General features: G+C 44.8%; 1 protein-coding gene across 1 annotated transcript in view; it reads right to left on the reverse strand.

Annotated features, from left to right (window-relative positions):
* Positions 1 to 8,183: 8,183 nt before the first annotated feature.
* Positions 8,184 to 18,374, reverse strand: part of LOC124556127 (aquaporin AQPAe.a-like) — an 86,626-nt gene continuing 76,435 nt past the window's right edge. The window contains exon 6 of the mRNA XM_047130144.1: positions 8,184 to 8,428. Coding sequence (XP_046986100.1) covers positions 8,184 to 8,428 — 245 coding nt within the window. The remainder of the gene's footprint in view (positions 8,429 to 18,374) is intronic.

Consider the following 18,374-nt stretch of genomic DNA (forward strand, 5'->3'; position numbering starts at 1 on the left):
GACAGATATTTACAACTAAAAAAAATAAGCTAATGTACCTTCCACAGGTGCCAAGTGGAATGATCGTCCTTTTTTTAACTTTTATACTTGAAGTGCATTGATAATGTTCATAGTGTTAAGTGAGGACTACATAAACATATTTTGTTTATGCGCTTTTGTGACAGTATACTGTATGTGGGTTTGGGGAATGAGTAAAGTGACTCTGTTCTATCTATTGTGGTAATTTCATTTGTAGTTATCTTTATAATTTTATGGGATAGTTTCTATGGGTATGATTTATTTATGGTAAATGAATTTTGGTGGGTAACTTTATTATAATGACATAGTATGGGCATGTTACTATGATGATCTATTTGAAACATTAAAAGTGATGTTATAATTGACTACAAATAAATATCATAGGCACTCTGGCACATGTGGTACCCCACCAAAGCTGCTGTGTGAGCACATGTGACAGAGCCTGGGAAGAAGGCTGCAGATGTCCAAGTATGAAACTACAAAAAACACATAGCACATTAATCATATATACAGTTATGCTATTCCATGTGTCTACTTTACCTGTGGGGGACACCCAACATCAGAGTTAGGGTTCTGAAGCGAATCCATAAATATTACATCCAGTATATCATGCAGATTTGGATTCACTTACATTTGGTGTGGATGGGAATCCACCAACTTCACATCCATAATACTATATCTAGATGGATTCACCCACATTCGGTTTGAGAGTGAATCTATCTGCATCACATATGGAATAGTATAAGGAAGTGGATTCACCTATGCTGTTCCTGAAGAGAAGGAAATGGTCACTCCATTGTAACAGAAGCAGTCATGTGGAATAGTAATTGTATGTATAGTTAATGTCATGTGTCTTTCCTGTGTAGGAATTTAGACATATGCAAACTGCTGCCTTGCCTCTGAGAGACAATCATACAGCAGTCCTGGCAAGGTACCATACATGAGGTCCACAGCACCTATGATATTCAATTCAAGCAGGTGCATGACTGTCAGCAATGCCATTCTGAGCCTTTGTGATCTGCTATGGAAAGATTTTGTCATAGAAAACTATGCGTTGATGCGAAAGTAATGTGATGTGGTTGCTGTTGCTGTGGGAGCAGGTACACAACTTGCTTTTGGAAAGCTATCCATACTGTATCATGCTTGAGGATGGAGAGTAAATTCGCCAACTGCATTTCCCCCATTTAGTAATTCAGGCATGCACTGTGTGAATGATATTTGAATGGCTTTTTTCTGTAACAATAGTTTTAGTTACTGCAGTGTGATCTGACTAAGTTAACTCTACAGTATAGGAAATGCAGGTACTGAAAATTTTTTAAAATAAAATAAACTTTTTTTGGCACTGTAGCTAATATTAAAAGATATATTTAATCATTGAGGACAGATGGCCAGTAAAGAAGATGTCCACCTTGTTTTTTTACTAATGTCCACTAGCAGTATTCTCCCTTGTGCATAGCATGAAGTGGAACAAGAGCAGTGTGGTGGTACTATCACTGCAGCACATGGGTCAGGTGACACCTCACACAAACACATCATTTGGAGCATATATAAATATGATAAGGTCCTAATGTACAGGTGTGGGATTAAGTCTTTGTACAATTGTCAATATTTATTTTATAAATTTGTGGTTTGTGATAAATGAAAGAATAAACTTCAAGATGTGCACCATACGTTTGACATTCCTTATGTATCACCAGCATCTGATACCATTCTTTTTAATGTATCCCCACAAAAGGTAATATGAAGCCATTCAACATGTGCAATTTTGTCATATGGCTGTTACATAAATAAATTGTTGATGGTGTACAGTAACCAGCCACATACTGGTTTCAGGTTACTTTATTCAAAAGTGCCATTAATGATTTCAAATTTTTTACAATACATCATCAGATGGGTTTTTCATGCTTTCATCAATACATATTACACATTGGCTTAGCTGGTATATTAGCAGACATTTACATCAACCATGTAGAACAAAAATACTTCTCAACTAATCACAAACAAAATAATATACTACAAAAGGCATATTGATGATACAATCCCGATTTTTGATGGTACAAACATTGAAACTGATACATTGGCAACAGACCTCAGTAAAATGCATAAAAATATTAAATTCACATTTGAGCTTGAAACAAATAAGAGCATAAATTTTCTTGATCTTAAAAACTGTAATGTTGACCATAAACATCAATCAGTTTATCATCTACAGGGAGCCCACCATCACAGACGTCACCTTCGGCAACTCCTCATGTCATCCCAGCCAACACAAAATGGCATACTTCAGAGCCATGATAACCAAATGGAGAACGTTTCTATGAATCACACAGATCAACAAAATGAAATCAGTATAATTAAAACAGTTGCCCACAATAATATCTATGACCACATAATAATATACAAACTCCACAACAAAATAAAAACAAATGCCACAGCTCCAGAGAACAGCAGTTCACGCAGCATTCAATCAAAAACAAATCAGCCTTCTGTAGAAGCCGAACCTAAATATACTGTTATACTATTCACAGACCCAATAGCATACCAAATTGCAAACTTATTTAAAAAGGAGAACATTAATATTAGCTTCTGTACTAACAATAAATTACTGGAAAAAGTGATCCATTCTGTAAATCTTTCCAAGGATTCCTACAGTAAATCAAGAATATACAAGCTCCAATGTGATTCATGCAGAAAATTCTACATTGGTCAGACAGGCAGAAGTTTGCAGGTTAGGTACAAAGAGCACCTTGATGCCTTAAGGCTTGGAAACGTGAATAAATCTACATTTGCAGCCCACATTGCAGAGGAAAACCATTCAGTGATAACAATGAAAGCAATATGAAAACATTACATTTAGCAGAAAAATGAGCCACTATGAATAGATGCTGACATGCTAAAGAAATTGGTACACCTGCCTAATATCGTGTAGGTCCCCCACGAACATGTAGAAGTGCTGCAGGACGACATGGCATGGGCTCAACTAATGTCCGAAATAGTGGTGGAGGGAGCTGATACCATGAATCCTGCAGAGCTGTCCATAAATCCATAAGAGTACGAGGGTGTGGAGATCTCTTCTGAACAGCATGTTGCAAGGTATCCAAGATATGCTCAATAATGTTCAAGTCTGGGGAGTTTGGTGGCCATTGGAAGTTTTTAAACTCAGAAAAGTGTTCCTGGAGCCATTCTGTAGCAATTCTGGGCGTTTGGGATGTCACATTGTCCTGCTAGAATTGCCCAAGTCAATCGGAATGCACAATGGACATGGATGGATGTAGGTGATCAGGCAGGATGCTTATGTACATATCATCTGTCAGAATAATATCTAGAGGTATCAGGGGTCCCACATCACTCCAACTGCACATGCCACACACCATTACAGAGCCTCCAGCAGCCTGAGTAGTCTTTCGTTGACACGCAGGGTCCACAGATTCATTACATTGTCTCCATACCTGTACACATCCATCCACTCGATTCAATTTAAAAGGAGACTCGGCCAAACAGGCAACACATTCCCAGTCATCAACAGTCCAATGCTGGTGTTGACAGGTCAATGCGAGGGTAAAGCTTTGTGTTGTACAGTCATGAAGCATACACTAGTGTATCTTTGGTACTGAAAGCCCATAGTGATATTTTATGTTTCATTGAATGGTTGATATTTGTTGATGGCCCAGCATTGAAATCTGCAGCAATTTGCGGAAGGGTTGCACTTCTGGCACGTTGAATGATTCTTTTCAGTTGTTGATTGTCCCGTTCTTGCAGGATCTTTCTCCGGCCGCAGCGATGTTGGAGATTTTATGCTTTACCTGATTCCTGATATTTACGGTACACTTGTGATATGGTTGTGCGGCAAAATACCCACTTTATCGCTACCTCGGAGATGCTGTGTCCCATCGCTGATGTGCCGACTATTAACACCACGTTCAAACTCACTGAAATCTTGATAACCTGCAATTTTAGCAGCAGTAACCGATCTAACGATTCTTGATGTGGCCAGCCAGTGCAAATGTGCTGGTAGTATTTGAGCGGTTGTGAGATATTTCGGTCTTATCATTGATATCACAGCACAATTTTTCTTATTATCATATTACTTTAGTGTACTCTAGCGGGCGTGTTCTTTAAGCTCAAGGTAAAACAACGGGCCATTGAGGTACCAGCAAACGCGGAAGTATACATGTGCAATGTTTTCTTCGGGTTTATTCTTAACAACGTATAAAGTCAATGCAGTGCAGTAAGTATTCGATTCGAGCACATACGTGTAACCAAGCATTAGGACTGTTTGTTTGGTTTGCAGGGTTTCCGTTGAAGTGAACTAAAATCATGCATAAAAAAAGTCGACTCAGTGGTGCGTTTAAGCGAAAGCAACGTCACGAAAAAGAAGTGAGTAAACAAAATTTGACAAATGTTTTACTCAAACTTTTACAAGTACTTTTGGCGCAAACATTTGTGTCGACTGTGACTCAGATAGTGTGGTATCTGTTGAGAAGCCCACTGAAAACGATCCGACAATAACTGCAGTTAAAAACACCGGCCACGACGACGCCACCGATCATGTCTACAACATCTGCATGGCATACGAAACAGGGAAAGAAATGTCAACCTACACGATCTTCGAGAAGGTAAATAAAACTTCGTATGACATGGGAAACTTCACAAACCAGACACTGAGTGATAAAGAAAAACGTCTTATTCTCGATATGGTGCCGTTACAGCTCTCGCGACTATTTCCCAAAGATCCCCACAAGAACAACAGGTGTTTTTCAACGTCGTATTATGTTTCATTTTCTAAGTATGGATCAGTTAATGGTTTTTGTTGTGTTATTCCAAAATTCTTGGTGCTGTTTTCTTAGAAAAGGAATAATGTACGGTGTACGGGTAACCAGGACTGGAAGCACTTTTCAGAAAGAACTAAAGAACACAGGTTCTTGAGTGGCCATATGGAAGCATGTGCTGTGTACGAAGTTTGGAAAAAAAATGACACTGTTGACAAGAAAGTAGAAAATGATATTCGTAAAGAAGAGTTACTTTGGAAAATGGTTCTTACAAGGTTATTCGATATCATACTTACTCTATCAAAAAGTTCATCGGCTTTGAGATGACATCGAGAGAACTTAAGTCAGAAGGAAGGATACTACGCAGTTTTCTGTCCATTGCAGTGCTTGTCTCCCGGCGTGATCACATTTTGCGGCAAATTTTGGCTATGCCCAAAGTTCATCGTTTTCACTTCAAAGAATTATTTTAACAAATGATTTTTGTTTATTTTTTCGACTTGTTACATTTGAAAACATTTTCAAAATCACACCTTTTTGTTTTTAGAATCTGTAAGATATGTGAGTCCAAAAATTCAAAATGAAATGACTGTGTGCTTAGGAAACAAACTTGAAAATAAGCTGCTAGAACAAATTAGAGCATCACTGTTTTTCGCTATCATAATGAACATAATACAGGATATATCGAAGGTAGATCAGCTAAGCATTGTTCTGAGATATGCAGTAATAACCAGATCAGAAAATGGAGAACCAATCGATATAGATGTAAAATAATTATTTCTAGGTTTTAATGCAGTCATCAAACATGGTGCAGCAGTTTTAATCAAGCAGATGACTAAATTATTTTTTGTTAACAAAATTAATGATTTAAAAAAGGCTGTGGGCAAGGTTATGATGGAGCAAGTATGAAGAGTGATGTTTATAATTGTGTACAAAAACAGATTAAGAATATTTTGAAAAACTGGACTTCTGCCGGATGTTCGAGTCGTTCTTTCACGATATTTCGAGAGTGTAACTGGCTGTCTTCTTCAGGTGCTACCCGAGAATGGTCCTTGGGCTTCGCATGGCAAATTCGCGAAACTTCATGCTCTGGTACGTTGTAGGATGGGCGGATCACGCCTTTCTTCGTACTTCTCCATGGGGGTGTATCATGTGGTCTCTCATTTGGGATCTTCATCTTATTTGCATGGCTGCTCAGAGGTCTTCTTTGCTCGCGTTGCGGCGTTCCGTTATACCAGCAACTGGTCTGGCCATCTTGTGGTCTGGCGCCAGTGCAGTTGGTTGCCCAAGTCGCAGATGAGGGCGTTCTCCCACGTCCACGCGGCCACGTAAAAATGTTGCGCTGCTTGACGGAATCGGTGTTTTAGCAGCGGGATTCCTGCCATTTTGTGGAGTTTTCCGGTGCTGAAGTCTCGTGGCAGGTGAAGCGCTAAACTAAGCTCCTTGTTCTGGACCGTCTGCAGCTTTGCAATTGACGAGTCGGCCGTGTTGACCCACATCACAGCAGTGTACTCTAACACTTGCCTGATTAGTGTCAGGTACAGAGTAATGCCGCAGTGTGGGTGCAGGGTCGTCGCTGGGTTGAGTAAGGGGTATATAGTAAGCACAGTCTACCAGGCGCTTTACCCCTTACTTCCCTGAGGTCCTTGGCTGAATCGAGTCTGGTATTTATGCCTGTAAGGTGCTGGGCGTTCCCTAGTCGGTCTGCGCATGGCAGACGCATTCGAGTGTGGTATGTCACAGCGTGCGGACATGCTGGCCCTGCCAGTTGCTCCACCGATGACGACTCGGCAAAGGAGGAAGGAAAACGATCTGTTGATGACAACGGCAAGGGACACGGACATGGCAATGGATTATTATACAGACGCGCTGGTCTAAGACGACGCTGCTCACCAATGAACAGCACAGTTTCGACAGAACGAAGCGACCCTGGGTCTGGACAACACCATGTGGCGGCCACCGATGAAAGATTCATTCATCTGCTGAAGAAGAAGTAGGCGAAGAAGCAGGCCAAGGTTGAAGCACCGGTCGCGCCTGTCAGCAACCGCTATGACGTCATACAAGATGGTGGGGCGACGCAAACGGATACTCCGGCACCACAGCAGCACAACAGCAGCAACAGCAGCACAAGATTCCACAAATAGTGATGCAGTACCCAGTCACTTATCGAAAGCTATACGATTGGCTGACAAAAAATTTAAATCAGTGCTTTAAACAGGCTTGAGGAGATAAGCTGAAACTAACTGTGATGGCTACTGACGATTACGTGAAGGTTATGGACATGATGGGAGCAGGGGGCATACCTTGCTACACGTTTCCCATCATTCAACCACCATCTCTGAAGTGGTAATTTAAGGCGTCGTCGACTCTTTACTGAACAACCCCTGAAGAGTGAACTGCAATCACTTGGATTTGCGGCAACTGTTGTGGACTTTTCATCGAATTCCTGGCATGCAGCAAAAATCAGGACTTCGTGCGGTGGTCTTACCAGACCCACCCGAGAATCGAGACATCTTTAAAATCAGCAGAATCTTTGCATTGGCGGTTTCTGTCAAGAAGCTTCTGAAATCAAGAGGCGTGGCTCAATGTTTCTGCTGCCAAGGATTTAATCATGTGACCCGCCTCTGCACTATGCCATTTTTGTGTGTGAAGTGTGGAGGACCACATGACAGTCACCAATATCCTCTACCCAATGAAGAACCTACTCTGTGGAGGCAGTCTCCCAGCAAGTTACCGTACATGTCAGAAACACAAAGATGCCAGCCGACACCAAAGAGGATTACCTCTTCTCAATGCCAAAACAAGACGAGCTGGGAATCCTGTCATCAGAAGCATACCTGCCAGCAAACGATTCACTGATGCACCTCCGCCGGCGTGAGCTTCACTGATGCAACGAGGTGTGGCATACGTCCATCAACCTCGAACGGCAGCAGATGTCTTGATGTCTTGCGGGATGCGGGATGGTGCCTTTATGGCACCCCCCCCCCCCTCCCCAACAAGCAGCCTTTGCACTTGATGCAGCGTCTTTTCGACCACTACACAACAGGCGCATCGACGATACCGGACGTACCCAAACACAGACGACAGCAGCAGACATCGCCCAACTTATGGAACCCATGAATACCATGATATCAGCCATAACAGAGATGAGCAAAGCTATCCAAATACTCCCAACAGTGCTTGCCGCAGCAGTTGAAGCAACTATTCGAAGCATGCTTCAAGCAACCAACGAAGTCTCAGCTGCTCATCATGGCTAGATCTCGACATTATGAAGACCTCTGCATAGCCACTTACAACATAGATGGTGTCTATCATGATCTACTGGAGGTCCGCCAGTTTCTTGAGGATGAGCATGTAGACTTATGCCTTGTCAGTGAAACACACCTGAAGCCAGACCTGCTAGCCAATATTGCAAACTATCATTGTTATCGTGACAATTGACCCACTGAAGCAACACCTGTGGCCGTCGAGACATTGGTAGGCACTGTCACTTTTGCGGGCAATCCACACCTCGACGTTGAAGATGCGAGGGCCCTGTTGTAATTTCCAGGAAAGCTGTTCCTCGTTGGTGATTTTAATGCGCTCACCACCACCTAAGATGGACGACGACTTCTGCAAGTCCTCGAGCAAGTTGGCGCCCACACCTGTGGACCAGAGGAGCCTATGTGCTACCCTTCTAGAGGCAACCCAGACTTCTTCGACATCGCTATTACTAAGGGGCCTAACCATATCATGACAGCGGAAGTGAGGCCTTAAACTCCAATCACCTTCCAGTTATTTTCCGGTTGAATGTGCCTTATCCTCCACAGGCACCATGGTGGAATCTTAGACAAACTCACTGGGATAGCTATCGAGATCAGATTACTGGCACACTGGAATCGACTCCCACAGATGCACCCATTGAAGACGCCATGGAGACATACACAGATGCCATCACTTTAGCTCTCAGGTAGTACACACCTCATTCAAGATGGCTACCTCCACATCGACCAGGCGTCCCACAAGACATCCAGGATCTCATCAGACTCCACAACTGTCTATGCAAGGACTGGTGTCTAGCCAGAGACCCCAGTCTTATGAGACAAGTTAACCAACTTCGGCGCGACATGAATGCCGCCTTAATTGCCCACAAGAATCAGCAGTGGGGCCACAAAATTTGTGTCTTCTACACCTGACGCCAACAATTGGGACATGGTTCGTTTTTTCACGAAACGTCGGACGACCATTCATCCATTAGACACTCCAGCAGGGATCGCCTATACTCCAGAGGACAAGGCCAACGCCATCGCTGACGTTTTCCAAGCAAGTTTCGCCTGGTAAACGACCCGGTTGATGAGTATCACATCCAGCAAGTTGAAGAAGTAGTTCAATGCTACTTGGACCAACCAGTCACTGCAGATGAGGAGCCCATACAGCCCACCACGATGGACGACGTCCGCACCTGCATCAAGAGTCTGAACAACAAGTAGGCACCAGGGGCAGATGACATCCCCAACAAAATACTGAAAGAGCTCCCACCTGCGGCTTATGTGGGGCTGGCTGCTGTCTTCAACAACACCTTCCAGCTGATGATGTATCCCATGGCATGGAAGTACGCCTAAGTTATTCCCATACCAAAACCTGGGAAGAGCAGAAAAGAGCCGGCAAACTACTGACCTATTAGACTGCTCCCCCACATCAGTAAAGTATCTGAATGGCTGCTGCTGCAATGGCTCCACACCATCATGGACCAATGGAGGATTCTCCTGCCAGAGCAATTTGGGTTTTGGTGTGGTCACTCCACAGAACAACATGTCATCTGAGTGGTCAAAGAAATTACTCTCGCCTTCAATAACAAGGAATACTGTGGGGCAGTATTTCTTGATATCTCAAAAGCATTTGACAGCGTTTAGCATCAGGGACTCTTCTGGAAGATGAAGCAGCAAGGATTTCCCCGATCCATGGTTAAGATGCTGGCAACCTACATCCGAGGGAGAACCTTCACCGTTCGAGTCGCTGAATCCCATTCGACAATCCGGCCCATCAGTGCCAGAGTACCTCAGGGATCTGTCCTTGGTCCGATTCTGTATTCCATCTTCACATCGGACATCCCCACATCCCCCAGGGTGGAAAAGGCGATGTATGCCGATGCCACTGCGATCTACACATGAAGCAGATGACCCCAGGCAATACACCACCGGCTGCAGGATGCATGCTCTGACCTCGAACAATGGTCCAATAAGTGGAGGATCTTCTTCAACTCGCAGACGAGCCAAGCCGTCATTTTCACCAGTAGACGACCACAGCAAGTGCCAGAAATCCAGTTATTTGGAGGAAACACTGAATGGCTACCCTCAGCGACATATCTTAAGTCGTGATGAATCATCAGTTAATCTGGCAACTCGCTGGAAAGTCGAGCAGCACCTGGGTGCATTCTATCCGCTGCTCAATGAAGGCTCCTCACTCACTGTTGCGAATGACCTCCTCAGCTACAGGCTGTTTGTCCGACCGATTATGGATTATGACTACTTTGCCTCAGGCAATGGGCCGGAGTGGCCGAGCGGCTCTAGGCGCTACAGTCTGAAACCGCGCGACCGCTATGGTCGCAGGTTCGAATCCTGCCTCGGGCATGGATGTGTGTGATGTCCTTAGGTTAGTTAGGTTTAAGTAGTTCTAAGTTCTAGGGGACTGATGACCTCAGAAGTTAAGTCCCATAGTGCTCAGAGCCATTTGAACCATTTTTTGAACCTCAGGCAATGCAGCAAACAGACATTGCAGCGCCTTTAAGCGCTTGAGCGCGAGATTAGCCGAGCGGTCTATGGCGCTGCAGTCATGGACTGTGCGGCTGGTCCCGGCGGAGGTTCGAGTACTCCCTCGGGCATAGGTGTTTGTGTCCGCATGTCCTTAACGTAATTTAGGTTAAGCAGTGTGTAAGCTTAGGGACTGATGACCCTAGCAGTTAAGTCCCACAACATTTTACACACATTTGAACAAGTGCTTGAAATCAAAGCCTTAAGAATAATTGTGCATGTTCATCCCCAGTTTCCATCTCAGTGTATTCAAGTAGCTCTGCAACAACCTGAGGTTATTTTTCGATTCCAACAGAAGGCCAGACAATTATATGAGAAAGCCAAAGTCTCAGAAAAACTGTTACTAAATAACATAGGTGTTCCATCAGTCAACTGAGACACATACCAATGCCCTGTAGCACTGCTTAACAGGTAATGCTCCCAGCAGTGCCCCAACAACAGACGTCTAAAATCAGTTGAACATCAACATCGGAAAATAAAGAAGACACATTCCAAAACCTGAAGTTACTTTTAACAACACACAGAATTAGTAGTCAATGCCGTAGGGTGAATATCACTTTCCCTCATCACACCTATAGCGGTTTAGACGATGTGGAACAGTGCATGCCAGATGCAGCTCCCATGGTCCTCTCTGGTTGCTGGTGTTCCCACTGCCATCCGCGCCTGGCTTGGCCACTCTCTGGGATCGTGGTCATCATCTGTAGCGTCTGGTGCTCTGTAACCTGGCTGCTTCCTTGGTTTCCCGTTCTATTTCTTGCTGAGCGTTGTGTAACTGGTTCACGTTGCATCGAGTGTTTTTATCACGGTCCGCGCACGCCAGGCCCAGCTCCCATGCTCCCCTCTGGTCACTGGTGTTCTGACCGCAGTCTCCACCCGACTTGGCCGTACTCTAGGGTCGTAGTCGTCATCTCGGGAGTGTCAGGACAAATCTGTAGTGTCTGGTGCTCTGACTCTTGGCTGTTTTCTTGGTCCCCAATCCTGTTTCTTGTGAAACCTCGATGTGTTTTACATTGAGCTTTCAGAAGTTCAAGACTCGGATCCCAGGCCACGCTAAGCTGGTATCCAATGTCACGGGTGACGAGATTCTCCGTGATCTTGATCTCGAAGGACCCTTTTCTGACACTGTCCCAATACCTAGGGGTCAATGCGACAATCTTGGTGTCACTGTAGGTCATCGAGTGAACAAGCTCTAGACAGTGTTCTGCTATGGTTAATTTGGTTGCCTGTCTGAGTCTGCTCTGCCTGTGGTGTTCTTTATACCTGATGTCCACAGTCATGGTGGTCTGTCCGATGTATGACATCTCACACTCGTATGGTATGTTGTAAATGCCTGGCTTCAATGACCCCATCCTATACATCCCCCAATATTGTCCCAATCTCAGTGGGTGGACAAAATACGCTCTTGAAGTAATGTTTCATGAGAATTCTGTTGATCTTAGCAGAGATCAGTCCAGCATATGGCAAGTATGCCACCCTCATCGCATCTTCTGGTTCTTCTACTAGATCCTGTGGTTGAGTAAAAGGTCAAAGTGCCTTCTGGATGTCTCTAGATGAGAATCCATTCTTACTGAACACGAACTGTAAGTGTTCTACTTTCATCGCCAAACTGTTGGGGTCTGACAGAGTACGTGCTCTGTGGACTAGAGTTTTGAGCACTCTGTTCTTCAGTGCCGGATGGTGGCAACTGTTGGCTTGCAGGTATAAGCCAGTGTGTGTGTGTCTGCGCTACACATTGTGCCCAAATGTGCCATCAGCCTTCCTCTTGATTAATACCTCCTGGAATGGGAGTTGTCCATCCTTCTCTAGTTCCATTGTGAATGTTATATTTGGGTGGCGCGAATTTTAATGTTCCTGAAAAGCATTTAGTTTCTCTCTGCCATGGGTCCAAATGACAAAGGTATCATCCACATATCTAAAAAAGCACGTGGGTTGATATGTTGCCAATGTAAGTACCTCCTCTTCAAATCTTTCCATGAATAGGTTGGCAATCACTGGTGATAGAGGCTGCCCATTGCTACTCCTTCCTTTTGCTCATAAAATTGACCGCCATATAGGAAGTATGTCAAGGTTAATATATGCCTGAATAAGTCAAAGAGAGCTCCATTGAAGTTCTCTCCAATAAGATCGAGTGTCATTCAGTGGTACATGTGTGAAGTGAGACACCACATAGAAACAGACCATTATGTCAGAGTCCACAATGTGTAGTTGCCTCAGCCATTGTAGGAAGTCCTCCGAATTCTGAATGTGGTGCACACATTTGCCCCACATGTGATGTCAGCATCTTCTTTAAGTATTTGGCAGTAGGATAGGTGGCAGTGTCGATATTGTTGACAATAGGTCGAAGAGGAGCCCCATTCTTGTGAACTTTCGGGAGTCAATACAACCTAGGTGGTACTGGCGCTTTGTGGGGTGTCATACATCGGCCAGACCACTAGGACTGTGGACATCAGGTGTAAAGAATACCAGGGGCACACAGACTCAGATAAGAAACCAAAGATAGCAGAACACTGTCTAAGCTTGGTCACTTGATGAACTACAATGGCACCAAGATTGTCACACAGACCCTAGATATTGGGACAGTGACATTAAAGAGTCCATCGAGATGAAGATAATGGAGAATCTCATAAACCATGACGCTGGATACCAGCTCAGTACGGCCTGGGATCTGGCTCATGAACTTCTGAAAGCTCAACGCAAAACACATTGAAATTTCACAAGAAACAGGAGTGGGGACCTTGAAAGCAGCCAGGAGACAGAGCACCAGAGACTACAGATTTATCCTGACACTCCCGAGATGACGACCACGAACCTAGAGGACGGCCAAGTCGGGTGCGGATGGCAGTCGGAACAGCAGCGACCAGCTGGGACCATGAGAACTGGGCCTGGCTCGTGTGGACCGTGAACGGGACACTGACACGTCGCAGACCAGCAAGAAATAGAAGTGGAGACCAAGGGGATAGCCAGGATACAGAGCACCAGACACTACAGATGACGACCGCGACACCAGAGAGCGGACGAGGGCGCGAACGGCAGAGGGAACACTAGCAACCAGAGAGGACCATGGGAGCCGCGTCTGGCGGGCGCGGACATCGGAGCGAACACCCGATGCGGCGCAGACCGACTAGGGAGCGCCCAGCACCTTACAGTACCGGATTCGATCCTCCCAAGAACCTTTCTCGGGTAGCACCTGAAGAAGACAGTGGTTTGCACCACGGAAATTTCGTGTGTGATCGACGCGAACATCTGGCAGAAGTCCTGGTTTTCAAAATGTCAACAGATCGCTGGGAAAGCTTGAAGAATCACATCAGAAGACTCTATGGGGAAGAGATGTACCGCAACATCAAGACACTGGACATGCTTCATCAAAGGAAAGGGAGAATACTGAGTTCTCTCAGTTTTCTGCTGAGTTGCCGAGAGGGAGAGTTAGTTCCAGTATTTTCCAGGATCAAACACCATGTCAATTCCAGAATGGCGAACAAGATCAAACAATGAGCTAGACTCGCGCTGGTAAGGAAGAGAGTGCATGAAACGCACCATCGACTAGATGGGACGCCCGGGGAGTTGCTGTATATCCATGTTTCCACAGCAGCTTCCCTGACCAAACAAGAATGGGACCAGGTCGATGGCGCCTCCTGGTCTCAAGCAGCATGCATCAGGAAGAAGTCAACGGCGTGCCAACTAGCCAAGTTTGAGCACCTCAACTACAAGGAGCATCAGAATGAGGACATGTGTACGGTAATCAACATGAGTGACAAGCAGCTGGACGAGGCAACCTTAAAAGTACTCAGAAAGGGTCTCAACTTTGCAGTGACACCCAGGAACGTGCCTGTCACAGCTTTCATCAGCGCAGTTGGGCAAGCGAACAACACACCACCATCCAGTATGGCTGAAGAGATCTGTAGAGAGATGTACAGGGCGCTCACCAAAACCAAGCCACAACATCTCAAGCGATGAAAGGTTGGCAATCAGGCAACTCTGTGAGGATGACAGCATTGTGGTGATGACAGCACACAAGGGGAACTCCACACTCATGCTAAAGAAGACAGATTATGACAGAAAAGTGCAACAACTTCTGGAGGATCCTACATACAAGCCAATAGGAAGTCAGCCCATGGAAAAAGTGGGCAAAAAGACCAGGCCTCTGCAGAAGTAGACAGGCCTGCCTGAACAAGTCATCAAAACGCTGCGTTCCAAAGTGCCGGTACCACCTAGGCTTTATGGAATCCCGAAAGTTCACAAGAATGGGGTTCCTCTTCGAGCTATTGTCAACAATATCGACGCTGCCACCTATCCTACTCTGAGGCAACTAAACATTGTGTACTCTGACATAATGGTCAGTTTTGATGTGGTGTGTCACTTCACCCATGTACCACTGAATGACTCACTCGATCTTATTGGAGAGGAGTTCAATGGAGCTCTCCTCGACTTATTCAGGCGTATATTAACCTCGACACACTTCCTACATGGTGGTCAATTATATGAGCAAACGGATGGAGTGGCAATGGGACGCCTCTATCACCAGTGATTGCCAACCTATTCATGGAAAGATTTGAAGAGGAGGCACTTACATTGGCAACATATCAACCCACGTGCTGTTTTAGATATGTGGATGATACCTTTGTCAAATGGTTCAAATGGCTCTGAGCACTATGGGACTTAACTTCTAAGGTCATCAGTCCCCTAGAACTTAGAACTACTTAAACCTAACTAACCTAAGGACATCACACACATCCATGCCCGAGGCAGGATTCGAACCTGCGACCGTAGCGGTCACGCGGTTCCAGACTGTAGCGCCTTTAACCGCTTGGCCACAACGGCCGGCATACCTTTGTCATTTGGACCCATGGCAGAGAGAAACTAAATGCTCTTCAGGAACATCAAAATTCATGCCACCCAAATATAACATTCACAATGGAACTAGAGAAGGATGGACAACTCCCATTCCTGGAGGTATTAGTCAAGAGGAAGGCTGATGGCACATTTGGGCACAATGTGTAGCGCAAACAGACACACACTGGCTTATACCCGCAAGCCAACAGCTGCCACCATCCGGCACTGAAGAACAGAGTGCTCAAAACTCTAGTCCACAGAGCACGTACTCTGTCAGACCCCAACAGTTTGGCGATGAAAATAGAACACCTACAGTTCGTGTTCAGTAAGAATGGATTCTCATCTAGAGACATCCAGAAGGCACTTTGACCTTCTACTCAACCACAGGATCTAGTAGAAGAACAAGAAGATGCGAAGAGGGTGGCATACTTGCCATATGCCGGACTGATCTCTGCTAAGATCAACAGAATTCTCATGAAACATTACTTCAAGAGCGTATTTTGTCCACCCACTGAGATTGGGGACAATATTGGGGGATGTATAGGATGGGGTCATTGAAGCCAGGCATTTACAACATACCATACGAGTGTGGGATGTCATACATCGGACAGACCACCAGGACTGTGGACATCAGGTGTAAAGAACACCATAGGCAGAGCAGACTCAGACAGGCAACCAAATTAACCATAGCAGAACACTGTCTAGAGCTTGTTCACTCGATGAACTACAATGACACCAAGATTGTCACACTGACCCCTAGGTGTTGGGACAATGTCATAAAAGAGTCCATCAAGATCAAGATAACGGAGAATCTCGTCACTTGTGACACTGGATACCAGCTCAGCATGGCCTGGGATCCGAGTCTTGAACTTCTGAAAGCTCAATGCAAAACACAGCGAGATTTCACAAGAAACAGGCGTGGGTCCGATAAAACAGCCACGAGACAGAGCACCAGACACTACAGATTTGTTCTGACACTCCCGATATGACAACTACTACCCTAGAGGACGTCCAAGTCCTCCGCGGACAGCGGACGGAACACCAGTGACCAGAGGGGTCCATGGTAGTCGGGCCTGGCGTGCGTGCACCGCGAACAAAGCAATCGATGCGGCGCGGACCAGTTACGCAGTGCCTAGCAAGAAATAGAAGTTGAGACCAAGGGAATAGCCAGGATACAGAGCACCAAACACTGCAGATGACGACCGCGTCCCCAGAGAGCAGCCGAGCCGGTCGCGGACGGCAGTCGGAACACCAGCGACCAGAGAGGACCATGGGAGCCGCGTCAAGCGGGCGGGAACCGCTGAGGGAACACCCGACGCCGCACGGACCGACTAGGGAACGCTCAGCACCTTACAGGCATAAATACTAGACTCGATCCGCCCAAGGACCATTCTCGGGTAGCATCTGAAGAAGACAGAGTTACGTCATCGAAATATTGTGCGAGAACGACGCGAACATCCGGCAGAAGTCCCGCTTTTCAAAATGGCAACAGATCGCTGGGAAAGCCTGAAGAATTACATCAGATTAAGAATATTCGGCCAAATGCGAAGTATGTACATTGCGCCAGTCATAATTTGAATTTAGTGATAAATGATGTCATTAGCATTTGTGTGGATGTACGAATTTTTTTCGCAACTATGCGGATCTTGTGTAATTTTTTCGGGAATAACATTAAGCGTTGGGATCTACTGTCGAAGTTCACTGGCGAATGAGAAGCCACTCTAAAAAAATTTAATCCAATTACATGGTCTATTGAAGTTAATATGACATGTACAATAAAACATCCTTTGATAAAAGAAATGCGTTATCAGAAAAAGTACTGAAGAGTTTCAGTAAAGATGATTGTAAAGAAGGAGAATGTATTAAAACAGAAATGCTAAATTTCGAGTTCGTATTACTTTGCGAATTCACGCTATTGAATAACATCAGTTATGCATCAAAAATTTTACAAATCGTGATATCGATTTGGACAAGGGAAGTAGAGCTTCAGCAGAAGTTTGGAAAAATTGATGTTTTATAGAAATGATTTCGAATCATTCAAGTGCAAAGCCAGTGAAACTGCAAAAACATATGACATAGATCCCAGTTTTCATCAAAAACGGGAAGAGAAATTAGAAAAAACATTTTGATAAACTAGCTTCTGACCACCCATTTCGAAACAGGAAAGAAATATTTAATGTTGTTGTTGTTGTTGTTGTTGTTGTTGTTGCAGTCGTTGTCGTCGTCGTCGTCGTCGTCGTCGTCTTCAGTCCTGAGACTGGTTTGATGCAGCTCTCCATGCTACTCTATCCTGTGCAAGGTTCTTCATCTCCCAGTACTTACTGCAACCCACGTCCTTCTGAATCTGCTTAGTGTATTCATCTCTTGGTCTCCCTCTACGATTTTTACCCTCCACGCTGCCGTCCAATGCTAAATTTGTGATCCCTTGATGCCTCAGAACATGTCCTACCAACCGGTCCCTTCTTCTTGTCAAGTTGTGCCCTAAACTCCTCTTCTCCCCAATTCTATTCAATACTTCCTCATTAATTATGTGATCTACCCATCTAATCTTCAGTTTTCTTCTGTAGCACCACATTTCGAAAGCTTCTATTCTCTTCTTGTCCAAACTATTTATCGTCCATGTTTCACTTCCATACATGGCTACACTCTATACAAATACTTTCAGAAACGACTTCCTGACAAATCTATACTCGATGTTAACAAATTTCTCTTCTTCAGAAACGCTTTCCTTGCCATTACCAGTCTACAATTTAATGTTACTATTTTGAAAAATGTACTAGACACAGTAATAGCTGAGTTAAATACACGTTTTATCACCTTGTTCAATCTAAACTGACTCCAACATGGGCTGTTCACCAATTATGTAAGGAAATTGTAACTAAATATGCAGTGAAGCTTACTGACAATTAGCGATCGGAAAACGTAGCTGCGAACGAAATCAGGCTGATCGGTATGGCGCAATGAGTTCACA

This window comes from Schistocerca americana, chromosome X (assembly GCF_021461395.2).
Source record: "Schistocerca americana isolate TAMUIC-IGC-003095 chromosome X, iqSchAmer2.1, whole genome shotgun sequence".
Taxonomy (NCBI): domain Eukaryota; kingdom Metazoa; phylum Arthropoda; class Insecta; order Orthoptera; family Acrididae; genus Schistocerca; species Schistocerca americana.